Raw genomic sequence first — 25,044 nt, 5'->3', positions numbered from 1 at the left:
CCAGTCAGATGCGTAACCCTAAGAGACAGGTTGTCCTCTTAGTTTTCCCTTCTCTCTCACTTGCAGTATTCGCTTTTATCATTGACACGTGCAGTCCATTTACTATGCCGATGGTATCGAAGGGAGCATGCTCTTGACAGAAAATGCCTAGATTTCGATTTCAGCCTGGATCTTTCTATGCTAGTGTTATTGTTTTGCTTGAGCGGTTATCGTTATCACATACGACGACCTTTTCTTTATCGTTAAGTTGTTTTTGACCTTGCCAATGGATTTGACTATTGTGCTACTTTACCTTTAGATCAATGCAGTTTAATCGCACCCTTGGCCACGTACCTACCACACTTTCTCGTCTAATTTATCGATCGTATAGGTCCAAAATTTCAGTGGGACTTCTCTGAACTTTGTGCGGTCGCTATTTTGGAGAAATGAATCCTGCGTTCCGAGCACTTAGACGCCTTTACAGTCAACAAACAGCCTTAACGATGTCACGTGCAGGACGGTTGTACAACAAAACGAATTTGGCTGAGTCATCAGATGAGTTTCCAAAAAATGGTAAGTGATCGACACCTTGTCAGTGAAAGTTGTTAACCATTCGTCTAGATTTTGTGAAGATGATGATGTACCATTATCCATTTAGTATCAGAGACTCAATACCCAGGCACGACAACGAATTTACTGAGGTAATTAAGCGGTTTGATGAATTCTGCTATTACGCGGGGCCAGAAAGGGAACTCTACGTGGGTACAATAGTGCTGGATTGCTACCAAGTTATCGCGTCGGCCGAGAATCTGACGGTCAAAAATTTGCGATTGGCCAGTATTTTAGCTTGGGTTTTTGAAAATGCAAGTTCTTATACACAGTACTCAGCTTAATAGTAATGCCACAACCTTTAGATAACAACAGGTTTCATAGTGGGCGATGATCTCCTGGACGGTCACGTGGTACGTTGGAATAAACCATGTTGGCACAAAACACTGCCCCCGAACCAAACCTCATTCTTAGACATCAAAAAAATCCAAACCGGCTCCATGTTGCTGCTCCGCAAATACTTCAGTGACCATCCAACTTATCCCCAACTTCTGAACCTACTTTGTGAGGTGCTGTACCACACTCATATGGGCCAAATTATAGATTACATTTCGGAAGTGTTTAAAAAGACGCGAGACCCCGATTTACTCAAAATGGGGCATTACAAACCGTTGGTGTTTTACAAAACAGGCTTCGTGTTATACGTCGCTGGCCCACTTGGCGCGATGTACCATGCCAATTTTGACACGCATCCATATTTCCGTTCAAAGCACATTTTTGAGAAACTCCATCTATAGACAGGCCCAGGTACGCTTCAAAACGCGTCTGTTTACAATTAAACCAAATTTTTTAGAACGACATGTGGGATTGTTTCTGCGCCCCCAAGAACGCCGGGAAGCCTCCCTCCGATGTCGTTAACGGTAGAACGACTTGGATTTCCGGACGTTCCTCGAGCATTACGGTCGCGACAACGTCGAAAGCCAACGCATCGTGTTCGAGATTTTTGACGAGTTGGACATTGTGGGACAGTTCCGCAAGTTCAGGCGCGACTTGTTGAGGGAATGCGACGAACACGCGTCGACGGTAGCGCATCCGGCCGTAGCAAAAATGATCCACGTTCTTGTTGAGAAGTACGTCAATGTTCACGAAGATTACGAGCTGTGAGAACAAATGTTATTGTCACAATAGCTTTTATTAACACAAGTCAAAGTAACTAATAATACACAGAAATAGTTAACGTACCTGCAAAAGAGAACTTTTCCATGTTCTTTCATCAGCGTGTGTGCCCGACAGTCGTGTGATATTAATTAGAATTACGTGGCAATTTTACTGAGCCAGATCCGGTCGTCACTAGTGTTTCGTTTACGCTGGGACAATGGGAAATCGGTTAATTATGGGTTTCTAATTGGTTGAAAGGAATGAATGTTATTAGTGGAACAGATTCTAATGATCGATGGGCGTAGTTAAAAAAAATTAAGATGGTGGGAACCCAAGCAAACCTTCAACGAGATAACATTCGGTCGGGGATTATCTTATTACTCAAATCCGATACGTTACCTATAGTTCATTGTAAGCGTTTACATGTTATTTATATCACAGATATTACTCCCTAAACCTTACGTTAATTATGCAGGAAAGCTGATGCCTCAACCTTGCCTTGCTTGTTTGATTAGGTTGCGATTCACTTTCCAGTAACCTACATATTTCCGGATAAGTTTGCATTTCCTGGTTATTCCTGAGAATATTCCTTCCTTAATTTGTTCTAAATGAACATCTTGAGCCGCCAGAGGGAAATCAGTTCATTTTTGGAGTGATCGTTCGGTTGCTATTTCTAATTTCTTAGCTTTCTAATTTCTTAGCTTCTCTTTTCAGTGGCATGCTTAAGGTATAGGGAGTTGTCTATATTCCGCGTTGTTGTTTCTTGGTACCCTTTATCGCATTTGTCATCTTCCTGCGATAGGATTGCGACTTGGGGACTTCTTCAATTCCTCAGAATGTTGTCAGCGCGGACTCGTTCGTGATAGGCACAGGGTTCTGAATGGGCACTCCATACAACCTTTAACTCTGGTCGTAACGGCCTTTTGAGCTCAGAAAGGCGCTTCTCTGCCTTATCTGTACCAGTCAACAACACAAACAAACAAACAAGAGGGATAGTGAGTGGCGCGGCATATAAATAATTTACGTTAATTGAGCCTTTGAAAGCCAGAGAAAATATCGATTTTTGTTATTGGTGTGATTGTAGGGCCTTTTGTGTGAGATAGACCACTCTGCCTTTCAACTTTTTTAAGTTTAATTATATGACAACTTACTACTCTAATATAATTATGCAATAAAAGGGTAGTTTTTATGCTCAAAATTTTATTTATTCAAAACGTTTGAACATACACCCTTTAGTCACAACTCCTCGATCTCCAAATACGGCTCTAATAGACCAATATCTTCTGTATCATCCACAGATCTTACATTTTGAAAGTATTCTTGATGGATTGGTGGAATGAATTGAAACAGTTCTTCCATGTTCTTCTTTTTTTCGGCCGAAATGGGAAGTGCAGATTCATGAAGAATAGGTAACTCTATGTTCTTACAATCAGCCACTCGGCCTTTCTTTTTTGGAAGTAAATCTATTTTTTTAAAAGGTAGTAAGTCGTTTAAGCTTTCTTTGTAAAATATTTCATACGGGCAGTCCTTTCGAAATTGAAGCCATTGCATTTTCAACCACGCAACTGGTTCTCCATCTGTATTAGTTTTCCTTCGTGTAGTTGCTTTCTCCAACAGATCGCAGGAATAAAAATCTGTTCTTACCATTTTATGTAATTTAAATGGATTTTTGTGTTTGCATTTTTGGATTATTGCAAACCAATCTTCAGGAACATACTTGATTCGATTTTTCGCATATTGCTCTATAAGGCCAAAATCCCTATCATTAGGCAAAAATGAATGCCCTGATACCATAAATTTATGGTCTATTTTCTTAATATTAGTTTCATTACCAGCAAGCATTTTTAGCCAAAATAAGCATTGCTTTAGATTCCGGTTTTGCCCCCCGCAAGCATCACTATAGGCAATGACATGTTCCGCGTTCTTTGCATAGTTGAGGATATGTTTTCGAATACACGAACCTATTTCTTGAGCTCCTCGAGAAGAGATAGTCTCGTCCCACGCGTACATAAAACCACTTTCGTCTTCTGTCAGCTCATGTATGCCCAAATTATAGACATACATGTTTCTTTTATAGTAAGCAATTGAACACGTTAAAGTGGGAAATGGAAGAGCTTTTTCCAAATCAAAGGTAAATGCATATGTTCGAGATTTATTTAAAATGCATACCGCTTTGTCAGATTTGAGGGATTCCCTGGCTTTTTCTGCTTTTCGTAAGTGCAATTCGTGTTGAGTATTAAGTTGTTGTCTTTCATTGTCATCAGTTGTTACATTAAGTTTGGCTTTGAAAGTGTCACATTTAACACAAGTGTCTTTCAGGGGAACGTGAAAATGGAGATTGAAGTCGCGATGAAAAATTTTGCGGTACATGGCTTCCGAAACGGCAACATTATTCTTTTCAGTACACTTTTCCTTGTAGAGATTGTACATTAAGCGTATGTTTAAACAATTGTCTAAATATTTCCTGTTCGGATTATTGATATGCTGGAAAGCTAGAGATGTGACTGCGTACGTCTTCAACATGTTCTTCCGCGCTTGATAGCCCGTGATAAACGGCCATTTGATATTTTGTATGTGTCCAGGAAGAATTGCTTACATACTGTAACGTTATTTATATAAATTCGGGTTCGATTTATATCAATATTTATTAATCAAAACTACAACACTATAAAAACCGTACAATTTATATCGATTATTATATCACACACACTTCGCAATTTATATTTCCGTGCTCGATGTTTCGTCCGTACTCGTTCGATAGTAGACTAACTCGATGTTCGGTCCGCAACCATTTATACACGCAAGCAATGTAAGTCCAGTACATTCTCGAATGTTCCTACAACTTCCACTATCGCGCGCGTAGAAAATTCCAGAGAATTCTGGAGCATTTCCGTTACAATACCTTATGTGATGTACCTATTCACGGTAATAAAATAATTATTGGATACCGTTTTTGGGGTCCTAGATTCATTTCTTGGGCGATGAACTTGTGGTTCACATTGTTTAACAATGCCACATAAAAATGCATTTTGAGCTGAAAAATTTCCCATTTTCCAAAATTTCTCAAACGCAATTTTTCGGTCTTCTTCTGAGATTTTCTCAAAGCACTTATTCGTACAATTGCAGTTAACGTTGCTGAACTCTTTTGCAGGAACTATCTTGTTGGTAACACTGAGATACTCTTCTCCAGAATTACGCTTTTTTTTTCTAATAAAAGAGAGATGTTTCGTCGATTCCCTGTAACGTTTTCTGCCAAGACGTTTCGAAGTGCAAGGGTGTACTGCAGGTGGTAGCAGATTTTCCTTTTCTTCTATAACAAACAAACAAAGTAAAAATTCTCTGATCGAAACGATTAGATTACGCAAAGATTATTGTGTATTCTGTGGACAAGTAACTAAGACTAACAGAACTTTATTGTAAACTAAAACAATGCAAGTAATTTTAAAATTTCTTAATTTTGAGGTTAAAGTTGTTTTTATACCGTATAAAATTTAAAATTTACCTGATGAGGAACTGTATTCTTCATCCGGATTATATTCACTTCCGCTGGAAACAAACAGCTCTTCTTCTGAACCAACAACACTCATTTTAAGAAAAAGTAAAATGCACGTAATTTACACCACACTAATATGAGTAATGACGTTTCACTCTATAATGGTCTAAGTCAGACTTGTACCACTATAGCGTTCAGTCATGCAGTACGCGTATTACACGGTTAATATTTTAGCGCCACCTGTGGCAATTTGATTGAAGATATATTACTGAGATGTTGTGGGCGTGCAGTTTTGAATGGTAAGGATATGAGGAAATAGAAATCTCAAATACTAAAAATATTGACTTGTACCACTCTGGCTTTCATAGGCTCAATTAAACAAAAGTAAAATTTTGATCGACAATGAATTGTCCGTACAGATCAGTGCCAATCAGCAAACAAACTAATATAAAAGATATGAACCGTAGTTAAACTTCGGGGTAACAGAAGGAACGTAGACAAAATCGAAGTGCGAAAGATTGTAATGTTCGTACCTCGACTCCTCCTCCATATATTTAATTAACAACCGTATTGTATGTACATGCTGCCTGGTCGCAGGTTGAACATCTTCTAACGTCTAACTTAATTCTACATTCTCTAACCTACTTTACACACATACTTTCCTAGGACGCAATCATTCTGTCAGCATTCTTACCCAATAGAATAGTACTTAATATTACTTAAATTAGGTTGCAATATATACAGTGTGATTACCTTAACTTATACCTTACAAGATGTATTCTTGGGTAACGACAAAAGCAAAGTACGTATGATCAGAAATATTGAAGCGATAATCTCCAAGAGGTTTCATTAATACTTGCAGTAAAACATAGCTAATGAAGAAGAAAATAAGTCGGAAGTAAGAAACCTAAAAATTATTATTCAAAGACAAGGGTAATACGCAACTGTAGCTACATACCGTAAACGGCTCCAGAACTTATAAATATATCCGCAATAAGCGTCAGCGAAGCATCGAAAGCAAATCACAAACGAAAAACTTCACCATATCATATTATACAGCCATGAAAAGAACTCCTTTGGAAGGTCAAGGAAAAGTGGCGTGTATTCTTCTTTACAATTAATGATCGAATGTGTGTAGTACAGCGAATGCGTACGCAGAAACGAAAAGAAGACAACGGAGACTTCTGCACGACCTCTAGTGGCGAAAGAATGAAGTAATGGGTTCTAGCGACAGTACGTGAAACTTATAATACTCAACTAACTACATTTAAAGTAACGAAACGGATTACAAAGAAAATAGATAGATGACGTTATTATACTAGCATATACTAAAAGTATTGAATTAAATATAAAATTTTAAATTGGTAAGACAAGAGATCGTTACAGGCTTCGGCACCTGCAATGACGATAGTATAGCCTGTATTATAGGTGCATTTCAATTATTTTTAACGTTAAAAGTTAGTGGTAGATTGGGATAAGCGAAATTTCGATCATGTTATGCTAGATTTAATCATATTATCTCCGGTCGTAGATACAATTTGTTTCAAATAGGAGAGGAAGACGATAATCAGTCTTTTTTTTGGTGGTGGACGCAGTTATTCAAACGTATAATTGCTAGACAGTCAGTTTTTATAATCATAAAGTTCTTGCTATAGAAAATGTTATGAGTATTAAGTCACCGTGCTAAAGTAAATATTATAATTGCAATTACAACAAAGTTAGTGTCACCTAAATCGAGATTCAAGTGTAGTCAAAGAAGTGCGGTCTAGAAAGCATCATCAGCTTGGTGCTTGTTTTATGTGTTAGTGCGTCTGTTTGTTGAAAAACACAATTACTTAACTTAGGGCTATTAAAACTTTATTTAAATTTAATTTGTTCGATCGCTCGTTGTGTGGTGTGCTTTATCTGACCCTGACTTTTAATGAGTGATTCTCTATTTCTGATTAATGGGTGCCTTACTTTTTGCTCCGTGATCATTTACTATTTCGTCATTTTTTATTCATGGATTCCTAACTCCTTATTCTGCATAAACCGACTTACGATCCAACATTATTGTTTATGACAGCAAAAGCCCGATAACTGGCACCTAATTACTATTTGCTCGTTTCCATCCTGCGGAACGTTAATCACGATTTCTGGTTCAGTGTTTTTTTTTGTCCTATCTGCTTCTCGTTTCATATGACTTGCGCCAGGATACCCTTTCTCTTTTAAGATCATTACTTTTACATTTGGAGAAGCTTTGATAGCAGTTAACTAGCTTGCTTTGAAGAGCATTCAATATTTGAAAACATTCTCCAACCTCCTGCGCAGGGATTTCGAAAAGTTTTTCAAAAGCAGTAAGGGTCTTTGAGATTTGCATCCCTAAGGAGAAGCATGAGCCTTAGGGAGTATTGAAAACCGCTAGTTTTGATGATTGCTTGAGAGCATTTAAAGTGTAGTCTCTTTGTAAGGGTCTTTTAAAATCTTTTTTCTCAAAAAGGGTCGCCATTTGAAGGAAATGGTTATTTACATAAAAGTCAGGAAAATGACACATTACTGGCGAGGAAATATTGAAGTTCGAGGCCCCTTTCGAGCCGAGCAGTTTAATTTCCGAGTCAGGTAATGTGATTTTACTGACGAGTTTTGTATTATATTTGACCCGAAATCGTATTTTCATATAAAATTTTAATTTTTATATAGAACTTTTGATTAATGTCAATCTGTCAGTGATGACAGGAGTCATTATAGACATTTATTTATTTATTTGGCTTTATTTGGTGGTTTCAGCCAAGGCTGCTCTACAAAGCCAACCCACTATACACTTACAAATATCGATGCCCTAACCCGGATTCGAACCAGGGACCCTTAGAACCAGAGTCCAGCTTCAACTGAACTGCACCACACGGGCCCATTCAGCAAAGTCACACATGCGCTCCCATTTGCTTAAGCTTTAGCCTTAATTCACTTACCTCGGGTTGTAGATTGTAACGTTATTTTCTTGCCAATTAATACTACCGAATTATAATTCCGAATAAATAACTGTTTGAATTGTGCTTTTATTTATATTGTTTCGCCATCTAGGTGTTTCTTCTGTAATCTACTAGTTCAGATGTAAGCTAACTCTTGTAGTAAATTATAGTTCTTTGTTTTGCCTTTACTGGCTATCCTAGTGTTAGATGTTTCTTTTACTTAATTCTTTGTATTATTGCCAGAACTCACGCTTTGCACCTTTCTGCATTAAATTCTATCCCTTTTTCTTAGATTTTATTTGTCTACGAATAGTATTCTTTCACCGCATTTGTACCATCTTACTAAATTGGAATCATTGACTGATTCTCTCCTTTTCACAAATTACCAAGACCAATCTGAATTTTAACCCCTTGGTGGAAATTGGAAGGACTAATTGTAATGATCATGCTCATATACCTTATCTATAGTTAATCCCAATAAACGATTTATTATTATTATATTTATTTTTGGAGGGGTTTCTCGTCCTTTTGAAGGCTGTGGTCGCTCCATTGAATCGTTTTTACGGATCTGTATTAAATTAAATTATTACGCAACATTTTTAGCGCATTTCCACAAAAATAAAAAAAAAATGCGCTATTGTGGCCACTTTGTCCGTCCGTCCGTCCGTCCGTCCGTCCGTCCGTCCGCTAACTTTGCGACGCTACTAGTTTTTTATCTTTAGAGCTATTGTTCTACTTTTTTCGCTATTTGGTTCGTTATGGTGTCGAGTCTTGTACCAAGGAAGGAATTTTTTCTGTACCGCTTACAAAAAAAGTTATTGTAAAAAAAAAAAAACCGTTTTTTACATGTTCCATAATTTTACACTTTTGCCGTTTATTAACGATCCTAGAGATCGCTTATAATTTTGCATTGCTATCTGTCGCCTGCCGGTTGGTCTCTCCGTCTGTTCCTTTGTCTGTCTGTCCATCTATCTGTCCGTGTGAACGATAACTTTTTTTAGAAATGTTCGATCGCTTTTACATCTCCGTTAGTTATGAACTGAATTGCATGAAATTCAATATGGGCATAGATTTAGCCATATAATACGCAATGCCAAAAGTTGGATCGAATCGATTCAAAATTCACAGTGCCCTTTTCGCATGTCGACCATTTATAAACCGAATTGCAAACTTTTTTACTTATAAAAGTATTTGAATGAAATTTGATACATAGGCACTTGGGAATAAAGGAAAATCAAACGCCAATTTCAAATTTTGGTTTTGCGCATGCGCAGTGCCAACTTTTTTATTTATGGAAGAATTTAAACGGAAATTTCCATAGGCACTTGGGATAAAGGAAAATCAAACGCCAATTTCAAAAATTTTGGTTTTGCGCATGCGCAGTGCCAACTTTTTTTATTTATGGAAGAATTTAAATGAAATGTGATACAAGGCACTTGGAAAAAGGAATCTTAGCGCCAGTTTCAAAATTTTATTTTTGCGCATGCGGCCGTGCCACTTTTTTATCTTATTGTAACATTTTAATTTTTAGTTGAATTTTTAGTCCAAAAAAAAAAAAGGAATTGTTACGTGCGCCGGCAGCTATCGTCGGTCTTGGGCTTATCGGTTCCCTTGAACACTGGGGCGTCTGGGCGCCACTCAACCTTAATGATAATAACAAATTTACGGGGTTGAGACCGTAACACAAAAACCAGTTTATTTACATCAATTAGAGTAGTATAAAAATGTGAAATTTTTTAATACTAAGAAGAGTGTTAGTAGATTGGTGATACTATTTACTATTGTACAGAAAAAGAAAAAAAAGGGGCCAATTTAGCAAACGATACCGTCTAAAAAAAATGGAACGAACTCGCCTTATTTTTGAGTCGCTATCTTATCTTCTGTGAAGTTGGAGTTGAACCATCCGCAATGTTGGCGTGAGATTCGGTGATTGGAAATTAGACAGTGTTGAAAAGAAACGCTGCTGTTTCTGTCGCAGTAAAAATCTGGATTCTCTAATTATTCTTGTGCAGGATATAGGCTCAATTCAATTTCTTATAGTACACAAAAAAAAACCCTGAAATAACGTATATTTGTAGTTGAATGCATTGTTAGTGAAAAAGAGGATCGCAACTCACCTCGATGAGGGTTTTTTCAAACACAAAAAAAATTACTACAAAATGTGGGCAGCTTGCGGCCAATAAAATCGGTATCAATCTGGTACGCCAAATACAATATTCGATCTCGTTCTCGTGGATCGCTCGCATTCCTTTTTCATTTCCACTTCTTATCGAAGTATATGCGCACAGTTTCATAAATTGATTTAACGTTATTTGTGGTAAGGGTACCATTGGTATAGGCAACCAAACTTGCATAAAATTAATTATATTTAAAAATAAATACTACAACACCCCCCTTCTTGAAAAAAAAAAAGGAAATTATTCATAATTTTCTTTTTTTTTCTCTTTTAGTTAATTATAATGAGCAGAAACAGCCTTGGGAATTACCTACCTACCTACTATACTGGTTAATAACACTAAATACTTAATATTAATAGCTGATACCCTAATTATTGACTAGCCAATGGACGGACAATTTACTACTAAACAAACCAAAACAAAAATTTTACAGGCAAACTATTGGCAGTGGTCGGTAACTACGCGTACCACACGTCCACAAGGGAGACCAAGTAGGGAATTGACACAATTGTGAGGTTGACATTGTAGGTGAGAGTCAATACCGCCAACAGTAGCCCTGTTACAACCTAACAACCTATACTTAATAATAAAGACACTTACATGACAGATACATCAGAATTTGATCCCAAATATTGCTTTAGGTCCTTGATGTGCCAATTGCCATCATCAGATCCATCTAATTTTTCTAAATTGTACACTAAATTTGAAATTTTTTCTTTAACCTTACATAAAACAAATTTTGGTGTAAGTTTACTCGAAAAGTTTTTACTGGCGTCCGACAGCACCATATTTTTCCGCCAAACCTTTTCACCTACTTTAAAAACATACTCGCGCTTCCTTAAATTATAGTGACGCAAGTTGCGTTCATAGCTAGTTTGTAATTTATCTTTAATATGTACATATATTTTTGATAAATCTTTGATGCGGGACACATAATCTTCCACATTTCCTTCTACCGGCATGGTACCGTTATAATAATTACCAGATATTGGTACGTAACGACCAAACACAAGGAATGACGGACTGTACTTTGTTACTTCATGCTTAGCCGAATTTATAGCGAATTGTATTTTTGCTAGCTCTTTATCCCAATGCTTGTGGTTCCCTTTAATGTAACTTCTAATTGCAGTTCCCACTGTGCGATTGGTTCGCTCAATAAAGTCACATTGTGGAGAATACTTTGGAGTAAACAAAATTTTTTGGACACTATATTTTTCTGCCATGTCGCGAAAAACTGATCCGGCAAATTGAGACCCGTTGTCACAAATAATGTATTTAGGAACTCCATAAATTAAAAACAAATTTTCCTCCATATGCATTACAATTTCGTTAGCTGTCGCTTTTCTAAGGGGGAACAACAACGTATATTTGGTGAACCAGTCGCCAACTACAAGCAAATATGAGAAACCCTTAGTGGACCTGGGTAAAGGGCCGATAATGTCTGCAGCTACGATCTCAAAAGGATATTCCGCTCTTTTAGGTGCACCCATCTTTCCCATTCGCCCTTTCGACGAAACTTTCTGAGACCCACAAATGTCACATTTCCTAATATAATTCAAAATATCGTACCTCATTTGTGGCCAGTAATACAACTCCGAAACACGACCAAGTGTCTTATAAAAACCAAAATGACCACTAGTTGGAGGACTATGACATTTATCAATTGTACCGATTCTCTGAGCTTTTGGAACCAAAAGTTTCCACTCTCTAATGTTTGATTTAAAAGGCAATTTTGAGGGAACGAACTTATAGACTAGATTTTCGATCACTTTCCACTGAGGATACTGTTCTGGGGATGCGGATATTTTATTTCTAAGGTTCAAGTACCAACAGTCTAAAGTTTCATTGACGATGTTGAGGTCATCATCTACGGTTGTACTAGTACTACCGCTTAAACAGTTGATTTCTGCAGGATCGCCTTCCTCAGGAATAGCTCGAGATAAGGCATCTGGGACTATATGGTCTTTACCCTTCCTATGAATTAAATTAACTGTATGTTGACGTAATCTCACCGCCCATCGCGCAAGTTTTCCAGATGGATTTTTCATGTTGTTAAGCCATAGAAGACTATAGTGGTCTGTGATCACATCGAAACTGACACCTTCAATGTAAGGCCGAAATTTATCTATACTAAACAACACTGCCAAGCATTCTTTCTCAGTTGTGGTGTAATTACGCTCCGCACTAGATAATGATCGACTTGCGTATGCTATAACACGTTCTTCTCCATTAACAATTTGGGTTAAAACACCGCCTAAACCGGTATCTGAAGCATCACACTGTATGGTAAATTTTTCTGAAAAGTCGGGCTGTGATAAAATTGGTGCTGAAGTTAGAGCCTCTTTGATTTGAATGAATGCACGTTCTGCTTGCTCAGACCATAAAATCTTTTCTTTCTTTTTGCGCCCCTTTAGAAGATCGTTCAACGGAGAAACTAGCGAAGAAAAGTTTTCGATGAACCGCCTGTACCACCCACACATGCCAATAAATCGTTTTATTTCAGTTGTGGTACGAGGACGAGGATAATTAATCATTGCGGTGATTTTGTCAGGATCAGCTCGTAGAGAATTCTCTCCCACAATAAAACCAAGGTATTTCAAGGAAGATCTGAAGAACTTACATTTATTTAAATTCACCGTTAAGTGCGCATCTTTTAACCGACTGTAAACCAATTTTAACAACCTGACGTGTTCATCGAAGGTCTGGGATATGACAATGATGTCGTCAATGTATGGAAAAATAAAAGGTTCAAACTCAGGACCGAACATGCTATCAACCAATCTTTGTTGAACTTGAGCAGCATTGCGCAAACCAAATGGTAAAACTGTAAATTGAAAGAGTCCTCTTCCCGTAATCGCGAATGCCGTCTTTTCCTTCGAAGACTCCTCGAGAGGGATTTGCCAAAAACTTTTGCGTAGATCTATAGACGAAATGTACCTAGCATTTCGAAGACTACTAAGAATCCTATCGACGTTCTGAAGGGGGTAGCTATCGTGCTTTGTGACTTCATTGAGTCGACGACCATCAAAGCAAAAACGATACTGGCCATCCGACTTTTTTACCAACAAAACAGGGCTACAATAGGGGCTGTTGGAGGGTTCAATAACACCTAATCTTAACATATCGTCTAGTTCCTTATTCAAGATTTCCATCATATATGGAGAAAGTACATACTGCTTTTCCTTGAAGGGTTTGGAATCTCCGGTGTCTATAGAATAACGAATTTTGTTCGTCCTACCTAACACTACTTCATCCCCGATTTCATTAAATTCGTTAATTACTTTTTTTGCAACTCTGATTTGATCTGCATTTAAATTACTGAGTTCCTTTCCGTCACTAGCGAGGAAAGAAAACTTCGGTTTATCATCATATACCATCAAGATTTTATTTGAATCTTGAACTTCCCACTTGTTATTTTTAAAATCAATTTTTAACTGAAAATTTCGACAAAAGTCACTACCAAGTATGATTTCATGATGAAGTGATGGAACGACCAGTGCTTTAATAATATGAAATTGGTCATGCAAATAAAGGGGGAGGTCAACGGCGCCTGACACCCTACGTTTCGACCCATCTGCAGTTACAATAAATTTCATTTTATACGGAGGTGCAAACAGTTTGAGTGCTTTGATAAATCTTAAACCATCTCTACCTATAACAGTGGTAGTAGCTCCACTATCTAGGAGACATGCCACTTCCTGATCAAATATTTTAATTGGGATGTAAGGGCGATTGTCATGATGTTGCGTAACGAAAAAAGGAGCAATTTCCCCATAATTATTTCCCCTATCGGTATTATAAAAAGATTTCACCTTTTGTAGCCAATTGTTCCAATCACCTGGATTAAACATACTTTTAGAATTAACTGGAAACTTAAAGGCCATTTTGGATATACGCATGGAATCAGTTCGGCCAGGCAACCGATTCCAGCGACCTAGTTTTTTGGATTGTTACACTTGGGACAATTGGTTGACAAAAAGTCCCTTTCTCCGCAACGATAACAGAAGGTGCTCCGTTTGGCTTTACAAGAAGTGTAAGTATGATTTGGTAATCCGCAATTCCAACATACTATCTCTGAATTATGGAAGACCTTAGTTCTGTTCGTTTGAGCTGAAGAGGCGTTATTGCTGCACGAAACTGTTGACACTCGATTAGGTTTAAATTTAAAGTTAATTTTATTGGTAGCTGTCGGAAACTCTTTAGAATTGGGACCCTTATCGATACTTAATTGACTACTGTATAATAATTCGGGTTCTAAAAACGAAAAGCTATTGATTTTATCTTGGTTTTGACTCTTGTTTTTAAGATACGAGGCGTTTTCAATTTTTTCGCAACAATTAACCAACTGATCTAGATTATTAATTTCAGTTAATGCTAAGTGCGTGACATATTGAGGTAGCAAATTCTGTCTAATGTATTTGATCTTCGTTGCCTCCGCGGGAGATCTATCCAAACGACTAAACAGTGTCTCCATAACAGCAATAAAAATTGTGGTTGATTCTGCTTTGCCCTGCTTTCTAGCTTTTATGTCATTCCAAATTTCTTCCTCAAAATCTGGAGGTAAAAACTTTTGCTTTAATAATTTGACTAAATCATCCCACTCGGTAACTTTTGATTTGATTGTACGATACCACACAAAAGCTTTATCAACAAAAAGGTCACCGGCAGAAGCAACCAGATCTTTTTCTGATACTCCACGCGATTGGTGTAATGCCAAGACTTTTTCTAAAAAAGGATGCAATTGCCGCGGATCACCATTAAATTTCAAATTCCATTTATAAACCGGAATTACCTTATTACTAGTATGTATTACGGGTGGCACTGTAGGTTGGGCCATAATGGTGTTATTTAAGTTCACGATTTCAGGAAAGGTATTGGTTGCATTACCAACGGTCGCCTTATCGGATAAATCCGCTTCTAACGCAAGGCAAGTCGCATATGATTCATTTTTAAATTTTTGGATTTTTTCCAGTTGATCATCATCATCATCTGGAATTAGAATGCGCGAAATCCTACCAGAAACATGATTGAGACGTGATATGCCGCGCTTAAATGCGGAATCAATCTCATTCCCCTCAAATTCAGTTACTAAATTAGAAATGGATTCTAGCGTTTTATTAATCGCATCCTGCTCACGACCAAAATCATAAAATGGATCAATATGAGTTAAGTGACGACCTCTTTCTTTAGCCAACAATTTGTTTAGAATTTTTCGCTTGTCGTCTACTGGACGATCTGTAACTACTCCTCTAATTCTTAATTCATATTTTATTTCATCAATTAACAAATGTGAGGGCTTAAAGTCCTCCATGCCTATTGTTGCACAATTTCTTTTTTTTTTGCGATTTCAACACTGAACAATAAATGGACACATTAACGAAACCTCAAAAAAAATTTTTACACGACGCATCAACAATCTCAAAAATATCAGCGGGTATTTTGCTAAATTGGTTATCTACAAACTTGGTTTACAGGAATTTCCAATAAAATAAATTATTTAATACATATAAACCGCCACCTGCGTTCAAGGCCTTACACGTTGCGCGCCATTTGTAACATTTTAATTTTTAGTTGAATTTTTAGTCCAAAAAAAAAAGGAATTGTTACGTGCGCCGGCAGCTATCGTCGGTCTTGGGCTTATCGGTTCCCTTGAACACTGGGGCGTCTGGGCGCCACTCAACCTTAATGATAATAACAAATTTACGGGGTTGAGACCGTAACACAAAAACCAGTTTATTTACATCAATTAGAGTAGTATAAAAATGTGAAATTTTTTAATACTAAGAAGAGTGTTAGTAGATTGGTGATACTATTTACTATTGTACAGAAAAAAAAAACGGGGCCAATTTAGCAAACGATACCGTCTAAAAAAAATGGAACGAACTCGCCTTATTTTTGAGTCGCTATCTTATCTTCTGTGAAGTTGGAGTTGAACCATCCGCAATGTTGGCGTGAGATTCGGTGATTGGAAATTAGACAGTGTTGAAAAGAAACGCTGCTGTTTCTGTCGCAGTAAAAATCTGGATTCTCTAATTATTCTTGTGCAGGATATAGGCTCAATTCAATTTCTTATAGTACAAAAAAAAAAACCTGAAATAACGTATATTTGTAGTTGAATGCATTGTTAGTGAAAAAGAGGATCGCAACTCACCTCGATGAGGGTTTTTTCAAACACAAAAAAAATTACTACAAAATGTGGGCAGCTTGCGGCCAATAAAATCGGTATCAATCTGGTACGCCAAATACAATATTCGATCTCGTTCTCGTGGATCGCTCGCATTCCTTTTTCATTTCCACTTCTTATCGAAGTATATGCGCACAGTTTCATAAATTGATTTAACGTTATTTGTGGTAAGGGTACCATTGGTATAGGCAACCAAACTTGCATAAAATTAATTATATTTAAAAATAAATACTACACTATGGAACTATTTAAGTGAAATTTGATACTTAGGCGCTTGGAACAAAGGAAAATCTTAGTTTATTAGTTAGTTATAGTAAATTAGTTTTAAAATTTAGGTTTGCGCATGCGCAGTTCCCCAACTTTCTTATTTAGAAAAGCATTGAAATGAAATTCTTCTCATAAACTGAAATTGAAGTAGCACGTCAACAATGGATTGCCCATGTGCAACGCTATCTTTCATATTTGTGGCCGGATTTTTACGATTTTAACAGAAGTTGCATCTTACAAATGGGAAATGAATGCAAGTGGAAATGCGCTTTATGTAAATCGTTTACGATTACTTTTTAACTTGTTCTCATTACGTGTGTTTTTTTAGGTCTTGTACCTTCACTCAAAGCTCAACCCTCAACTTTGCTCATAATTTTCTGTTAAGTTCCTATCGTTATTGCTTTTGGGTTATTCTTTACGCTTACTTATCTGGGTATTACTACTACGCACGCAGTAGATGGATGATATTGCACTTGTGAAATGACCGAGCCGATACCTAAAAGTTTTACTGCGAAGTATCGGTCCATATGATCTTGTTTATGTTTTGAATTGATTATGTTAATAGACATTTCGTTATTTGTGCATCGTAAAGTACTTTCTTGAATTTAACATAAAGTTGGTGCTGTTATACACAATTGTAAGGATAACCCGCGGTTGCTCGAAATTTTGCTTTTGGCTTTTACTAATGTAAAGTATTCGAAGTAATATACGATTTCCTCCGTGTCAAACGTTAGCATTGCTATTTCGCAATATTTTATGTGCAGCGCGATTCGTTATTTGTGTTGTGATCCGTTACAGACTTGCAGAACGCGCCCTTCCGAATTCAGATGGCCGCTACCATCAGAATTCCAAGATTTATTTCGGCGACTCCTCGATTTAACGTTTGATTACATACTGGTTTTCGATAAAATCGAATTGCAATTATTACAGTTGCTTGATATTCAGGTAACGATTATAGCTACGTTGTTTTCTTCAGAAGCCTGTTTTGATCTTAGTATTTTTTTCTGACTACGTGTTGATCCCCTTTTACTAAGAATCAATTTAAATTCAAGCATTGACATAACAGATTACAGTGATCTATTTGTAATATTCTTGATTCGATTGTGACGTCGATTATTGTTTATGTCTGTCTGATGTCTGTTTGATATTATTCTCGAATTCTGCACCTTCCTATCCTAGTGTTATTTGTTTTTCTAAACCGGTTATCGTTATCTTGCACGTCGACCTTTTGTTATTCGCCTCGTTAAGTTGTTTTGCCATAGTTTCTATAACCGTCTTATGGTTCAGGTTAATGTGATATTTGACCTTGGATCGATGTGTTTCACCATTGCCGCTTTCCCGTACTTTTCCACAATTAACTCTCGTGTAGTTTACCAAAATTTGAACGAATTGATATGCCCTGGAGAAAGCTACTTACATCGTGTTAATACTTCTGAGATTTGGTTTCTTTGGATTCTGTGCATAGCTGTTTTTGAGAAATGAATCCCGCGATAAGAGCACTTAGACGTCTTTACAGTCAACAAACGGCCTTAACGATGTCACGTGCAGGACGGTTGTACAACAAAACGAATTTGGCTGAGTCTTCAGATGAGTTTCCAAAAAATGGTAAGTGATCGATACCTTGTCAGTGAAAGATGTTAACCACTTGTGTAGATTCTCTGAAACTGATGATGTACCACTATCCATTTAGCATCAGAGATTCAATACCCAGACACGACAGCGAAGTTACAGATGTAGTTAAGCGGTTTGATCAATTCTGCTACTACGCGGGGCCTGAAAGGGAACTCTACGTGGGGACAATAGTGCTAGATTGCTACCAAGTTATCGAGTCGGCCGACAATCTGACGGTCAAAAATTTGCGATTGGCGAGTATTTTAGCTTGGGTCTTTGAAAATGCAAGTTCTTATCCACAGTACTCAATTTAGTAGTAATACCACGACCTTTAGATAACAACAGGCTGCATAGTGGGTGATGATCTCCTGGACGGTCACGGGGTACGTTGGAATAAACCATGTTGGCACAAAACACTGCCTGCAAACCAAACCTCATTCTTAGACATTAAAAAAATCCAAACAGGCGCCAAGCTGCTACTTTGCAAATACTTCAGAAATCATCCAAATTTTCCCCAACTTCTGAATCTTATTTGCGAGTTTGTGCATTGCATCCATCTCGGCCAGACTGTAGATTTCAACCTGTCGGAAGCGTTTAGAAAGACACGCGACGGTGACTTACTCAAAATGGAGAATTACAAAACTTTAGTGATGTACAAAACAGGATTTCCGTTATACGTAGCGGCCCCACTCGGCGCGATGTACCTCGCCAATTTTGACACACATCGATATTTCCCCTCAAAGCACATTTTTGAGAAACTCTACATCTATAGACAGGCTCAGGTACGCCTCAATGCGCTTCTGTTTACACTTAAACTAAAGCTTTTAGAACGACATGTGGGACTGTTTCTGCGCTCACAAGGATGTCGGGAAGACTCCCTCCGATGTCGTTAACGGTAAAACGACTTGGATTTCCGGCACCGTCCTGTTGGAGGCAAACAGAAGACAGCTGAAGAAGTTCCTCGAAAATTACGGTCGCGAAGACATTGAAAGCCAACGCATCGTGTTTGAGATTTTTGACGAGTTGGACATCGTAGGACTGTTCCGCAAGTTCAGGCGCGATTTGATGTGGGAATGCGACGAACACGCGTCGTCGGTAGCGCATCCTGCCGTAGCAAAGATGATCCACGTCCTTGTTGAGAAGTACGTCAATGTTTACGAAGATTACGAGCTGTGATCGAGTGTCATTTTCACAAAACTTGTGTAAGCGCAAGTCGAAAACATATAATACAAACAAATAGTAATGATTCATCAACTGTGACCCTATTATCCATGGGTCATGAAACAATAAAATTAAAATGTGGCTCATTACAAGAGAAGCAAGCCAAGGGAGATAACTAATCCCTCCAGTTCAGTGTAATATAAATTACGTCAGACCACAGGAACGTTTATGTTATGAGTATAAAGGCTAATCGCATATTATGTCTAATTACATTAATTAATCTTAATTGAATAGAATTTACCTTGTAGTGTAGTATTCCGAATTTTTTTTCGAGTTGGACATCGTGGAACTGTTCCGTAAGTTCAGGCGCGACGAGCACGCGTCGGCGATAGCGCATCCTACCGTAGCAAAAATTATCCACGCCCTTGTTGAAAATTACGAGCTGTGACCAAGTGTCATTATCACAAAACTTATGTTAACACAAGTCGAAGAAATAATTGATAATACAAAATACGTATGTGTCGTTGCTAAATGTGAACGTCTGCTGTAACTCTTTTATTCCACTGGTAACCCTTAGAGATCCCGTTTCAGCGCTACGAGAACTGGTTCATTTAATCTTTCGCTACTTGATGGCTTGGTAGATGGGTCAAAACCAATCTCAGTTTAGTTGTTGGACTGAGACCTTCTATAACTTTCTGATGTGGAATGTGGGATCGTAGGATACTATGGATCTCTCTTATGTGGGAAACTCCCTGTGTACCTAAGTTCCATTGGACTCCTTTCTCTTTTGATCGTGACACCACGTTCCTGCGATATGAAGATCCTTAGATCAACTTGGACGCTTCTCCCATAACGTAATTTGTGTCATACTCGCCTTCCCTGTACCTCACCCCCGCTTCTGCCTATCCTTTCCACCTCCTTGCAATTGCATAACATCTTCCTTGTTCTCTTTTTCCTCTCTATATTTTTCTTTTTGCCCCATTTCTCTTTCTCTTTATCATTTCCACATTTGAACCTCGCCATTACATTCCCTCCCATAAACGTTTTGGTAACTACTCCCTTATTAGATCTTTGTGCCTTCTTTAATAATAATGATAAATGTCTTTATTTTGAATTATTTTTGATATACATAATTACTGCAAAATAAGGAGGCGCAGTTCAGCACACGCAGGTGCTGCTCTTCCACTTAACCTCACCATCATCGCATCTCTTGCATCCAGGTCCATTTCGATCAGCTCAATTTCCATCTCTTCTCAGCTCGTTCATAATATTCTCCTATTCGTTGTTCCCACATTCCTTTTGCGTTCATCCTCTCCTTCAAGCATTCTTTTACCAGTGCGCTTATCGTCTCACTCCTTTCTTCTGACACTACCGCCCTGCGCCCCGATGCTATCCTTATCTTCTTCACTTTTGTTTCTTCATCTAATATACAATTTGGTATCCTTCCGTTGAGTCCCCAGTACCCATTTATAATACCTTCTTTGTATTCCTTCGAAGTGGTACTTTCTTGTTCTGAAATCGTTCTTGAAAGGCGTTTTCCACACCTCCACCAACCCATTTTTCTTTACTTCTCTTATTTGCGCATTTACCCCATTATTTCCTTGCATTTGGTAGCCTAAATGTTTAATTTCTCTTTCCTTCCTTCCCCGTTACCAAATCTCTTCATCTTCGATATTTCTACGTTTAACTCCATTCCTTTACTTTCCCAATACCTCGCCACTCTTCTCATAATTTCCTTCATTTGTTCTACCTCTGCCGGCGTATGCTGGAGATCATAATATCTTTCTTCATCCTAGTACGATCCTTGGTTCTGCCTTAATAGTCACGGGGGAAGATCATCAAAATCTACTAATTTGAATAAGCCAATCAGCTCACTTATCTTATATAACACTGGTTTTATACAGTCAGCGTATCACGGAAAGCATCTGCACGGCCTCTGGCGACGAAACACAGAACTATTTTAAATGAAGCTTTTAACACTCGGATGGCCTCTAGCAGTGAAAATAAACAACTAAAGTAATAACAAATCTACCATAGGTATAACTTACATCTTAAATAAACGGATTCACAAAGGAAAAAGGATTTGAGTAATGATCGAATTTATTTAAATGGAATATAAAATTGACCATGCGTTTTCTACATGCACGCCCTTAATTCGCTCTTTCCAAGAATAACTACCGTTTTCAATTTTTCAATTAGCGAATAACCATAACCAAAGCACCTATCGTTACAATTTCAGGAAAATGCCAGTGAAAGTAGGCGACGCCAGAGAGACGTGGGCAAAATTAACAATCGCGTGACAGCATAAGAAAGTTGTGTAGGGTTTCTATGGAACGTGATACCGTCGCGGTTACTAACTGGTCTCAAAATATTTTAAGTCGATCGTTGAAGCACTTGTCAAGAAATAAGCTTGTGGGGCGACAAAATATGTCTAATGTCGGGAATCATTCCTGTACATTTCCGGGGGTGGTTTCGGATTATGGCAAGCATTGACGTGAACATACGCGTCAGAAGTTCTTTGTGATCAAGGTATTCCTTGCAGATTTCTATGCGAGGGGAAATTTCATTTCCGAACTGTACGAGTGAAATCTTAAACGAGTAATTCAACGTTTTGTGACTCTCAAATTCAAAGAATACATTGCGAAAGGTATTATACGAACAATGGAAATACCTCCGACTAAAATAGCGTAATCAGTCGCCCGACTGCCGCTATTCGTAATTTTTAATGACATTTTTACTTATCGACCGGTTGCGTAATTTTGTGTAATCACGTTTTAATACTAAAATTAGAGCTGCATTCGTTTACGAGGTTTGGGATCTTTATCAATCTTTGAAAAGAACTCATTTTATCCTTCATGGTACTCTAACGAAAGGAATTAATTTCTACCAACCATAGCCCTCCTCCTCGATCTCTTATCGTGATCGGGTATATTCCCTTATACCTTAGGAACGGATTGTCGGGTACTCACAAAGGACGATTGAGACGTCTACAAGAAATATATCTATTGGTGATGTGAAAACAAAAGCTATTTCAATAAAAATAATGCGCTTTATCTGCACTAGACTTGTGGATAATTTATACTTGTTTTTTTGTATCTGTTATAACATCCGGAAACGATGAAAGGCAAATGGTCAAATTATTGTTCTTCTGGCATACCTTCAGAAGTAATGGGAGTTTTCTGGTTCTCATGGTAATAACTGTTTAATTTCGCAACTTTTCCCTAATTTGAGCATCGACGTATTTTTATATTATTATTTATTTCTTATTTATTTATTTATTTAATTATTTATTTTATTTATTTATTTTTATTTATTGTCCCGCTTTTGTTGTGGGACCTATGGACATAACGGTTTTTAGAGGTGTCGGAGATCCCCATGATAGACATCCTTATTTGGGACATAATTATCTAGAGGGAACTAAACATTTCCATTTTTATTCGATAGTAAATAAAGAAAAACCTCTAGCTGTGTAAATGGTCTGTAAACATAGATCAGTAATTATTATTTTAATTATGGTTGGAGAAGCGTTAGGCTACATAAACATATAATCACTAAATTAGCTATTTTCAATAATATCTCACTAATTGAATTGGTCGTTATCTGCAACGAGGTCGTCTCGAGCGAATGTGCGAGTTTCAGGTATAATACAAAAAAGGACAATATTACCTCGAAGGTGATTCGTGACATTAAGCTAGCCGTCGGGATAATAATTGTTAGAGGAAATTAACATCATTTAAAAAAAAATCAAAACTTGAACAGTACTGGGAAGATTTTCATCCCTGTATATGTACTAATGAATTAATGTGTCATTTGGTTTGAAATCGAGCATTGCCTTTTCTTGCAACAAATTATTCTGGCGCAATGCGTTTGTGTCATTTCTGCTAAATTGTTTTTGACGGATCTTTACATAATTATTTTCGTTAAAGGTGCGTTATAACTTAACGTAAAATACAACAAACAAGACTGTCGTAACACCTTGAGAAAATGTCTTATAAAGGAAAAGTGTCACAGGATACTTTAAATTACTGCTCTGTTGACAAGTATATGCACAGAAACCTAAATTACAGACAAGTACCCTTGAATTTCATAAACAAAGGTAAATAAATAAAATATCTCGACACCTGTTATGCATATTATAATAACATAAAGATAAGGTTAATAAAATGCATATGTGACTTTATTCGGCAAACACTAACAATGAGCCCATAAATCTGGAATAACTGGAACTGATTCGTAATTATCTTGAAAATCTTTAAATGAACTCTGGATATCCTAGTATCCTTGAATCTTACAGTGTCTCCGAGCAAAGGGGCTAGGAGAGTTCTAGCGCAACTTCCGGCCAAATTACATGTAATTTCCCATAAGGAATTCTAAGGTTCATTTGGGCTTTTTTGTATCAATTTGACCTTGTGCGCATGCGCGCCCCAGCCCATTGCGCAGTGTAATCTTGGATCCGCCATCTTGGATTGTTATCTTGGCTCCGCCATCTTGGAATCCTCAAGTTTCTTAGAATCCTCAAGTTCTTGGAATCCTCAACGCCTTAAGATGCAAGTTCCCGGTAAATTTTTTTTTTCACTACTAGCCTCTGATGACATGATTATTAACCTTTTTTCCACTTGTAAAGTAGGCTTTCTCGGCATTTGTTCAAAGTGGTTAATAATTTTTTATTATTAACTAGTAGTCAATAATGAGAACTGCACGCTGTCACTTTTAGAAAACACAACCCGAAATTTCGCTCAATGAACGTTTAGACAGGTTCTCTAAAACGAATAATTGCCACCATTCGCAATTTCCAGAGAAATTACATACCTAAAATTATCACATTTTGAAAAAATTCGAACGAAATTACTCTTTGAAAAATCTCAATGGCAGAACAAAATACGACCTGTTTGACTTGTACTTCCACGTACTTGATTGACATGTTAAATTAAGAAACAAACAATTCTGTCCAACCGTTAACTCTCTTATCAATATAATATGTTAATTTAGAGGACTTCAAGTGCTAGTAGTGAAAAAAATAGTATATATACCACGGTAGAGAAATCTATTATTGCCTTCGCACCTTACACCCCTCGGCGCAAGCGCCTCGAGATGTAATCTTGGTGCTCAGGCAATAATAGTGGACTTCTCTACCTTGATATATAATGCACTATTTAATGGGGCGGATTCGAACCGCCAACCATCGGTTTACAAGTCCTATAGCATAACCACTAGGCTAACTAGACTTGTATGATATAATGCTTCGATAGTTGTATTTATAACGAACCTCTAAATATTATTAAATCATAGATATACTATATTAAATGGTACGGAGGCGCCATCTATTGGCGTCGTAATGCATAAGAGGTATATTTTCAACCGGCTCCCTCTATTAGATTGATGCGACATATAGGTATAGGGTAGGAAATTGTAATTTCAGGAGACAGGTGCGAGGACCCTCATTCTAACCTATAATTCCATCTCGGAGGTAGGTTCCCTATAACCAGAACAGGAGTGGGCAGGGAAAAAACAACAAAC

The 25,044-nt window shown here is 37.5% G+C and overlaps 2 protein-coding genes across 5 annotated transcripts; both read left to right on the top strand.

Moving 5' to 3' along the window:
* Positions 1-231: 231 nt before the first annotated feature.
* On the top strand, positions 232-8,722 carry LOC116181984 (farnesyl pyrophosphate synthase-like). 4 transcript variants are annotated; one of them, XM_031502445.1, is made up of 5 exons: positions 232-552; positions 601-842; positions 894-1,335; positions 1,382-1,658; positions 7,946-8,722. In XM_031502445.1, the coding sequence occupies exons 1-3, from the start codon at positions 426-428 to the stop codon at positions 1,323-1,325; spliced, it is 801 nt and encodes a 266-aa protein (XP_031358305.1). In that variant the 5' UTR covers positions 232-425; the 3' UTR covers positions 1,326-1,335; positions 1,382-1,658; positions 7,946-8,722. The 4 variants fall into 4 exon arrangements, with proteins under 4 accessions (XP_031358305.1, XP_031358303.1, XP_031358304.1 ...); XM_031502443.1 differs by having other exon boundaries at positions 1,382-1,688; XM_031502444.1 differs by lacking the exon at positions 7,946-8,722 and adding an exon at positions 4,006-4,359.
* An 8,293-nt stretch (positions 8,723-17,015) lies between these two features.
* Positions 17,016-20,065, top strand: LOC116181983 (farnesyl pyrophosphate synthase-like). Its single transcript, XM_031502440.1, has 4 exons — positions 17,016-18,360; positions 18,409-18,650; positions 18,702-19,148; positions 19,195-20,065. Exons 1-4 carry the CDS (start codon positions 18,234-18,236, stop codon positions 19,540-19,542), a joined length of 1,164 nt encoding a protein of 387 aa, XP_031358300.1. The 5' UTR covers positions 17,016-18,233; the 3' UTR covers positions 19,543-20,065.
* The last annotated feature ends 4,979 nt before the right edge of the window (positions 20,066-25,044 follow it).

The sequence above is a fragment of the Photinus pyralis genome, unplaced genomic scaffold (assembly GCF_008802855.1).
Source record: "Photinus pyralis isolate 1611_PpyrPB1 unplaced genomic scaffold, Ppyr1.3 Ppyr1.4_unclustered_Scaffold3103, whole genome shotgun sequence".
Classification (NCBI taxonomy): domain Eukaryota; kingdom Metazoa; phylum Arthropoda; class Insecta; order Coleoptera; family Lampyridae; genus Photinus; species Photinus pyralis.
This window is presented reverse-complemented; position numbering and strand designations above follow the sequence as displayed.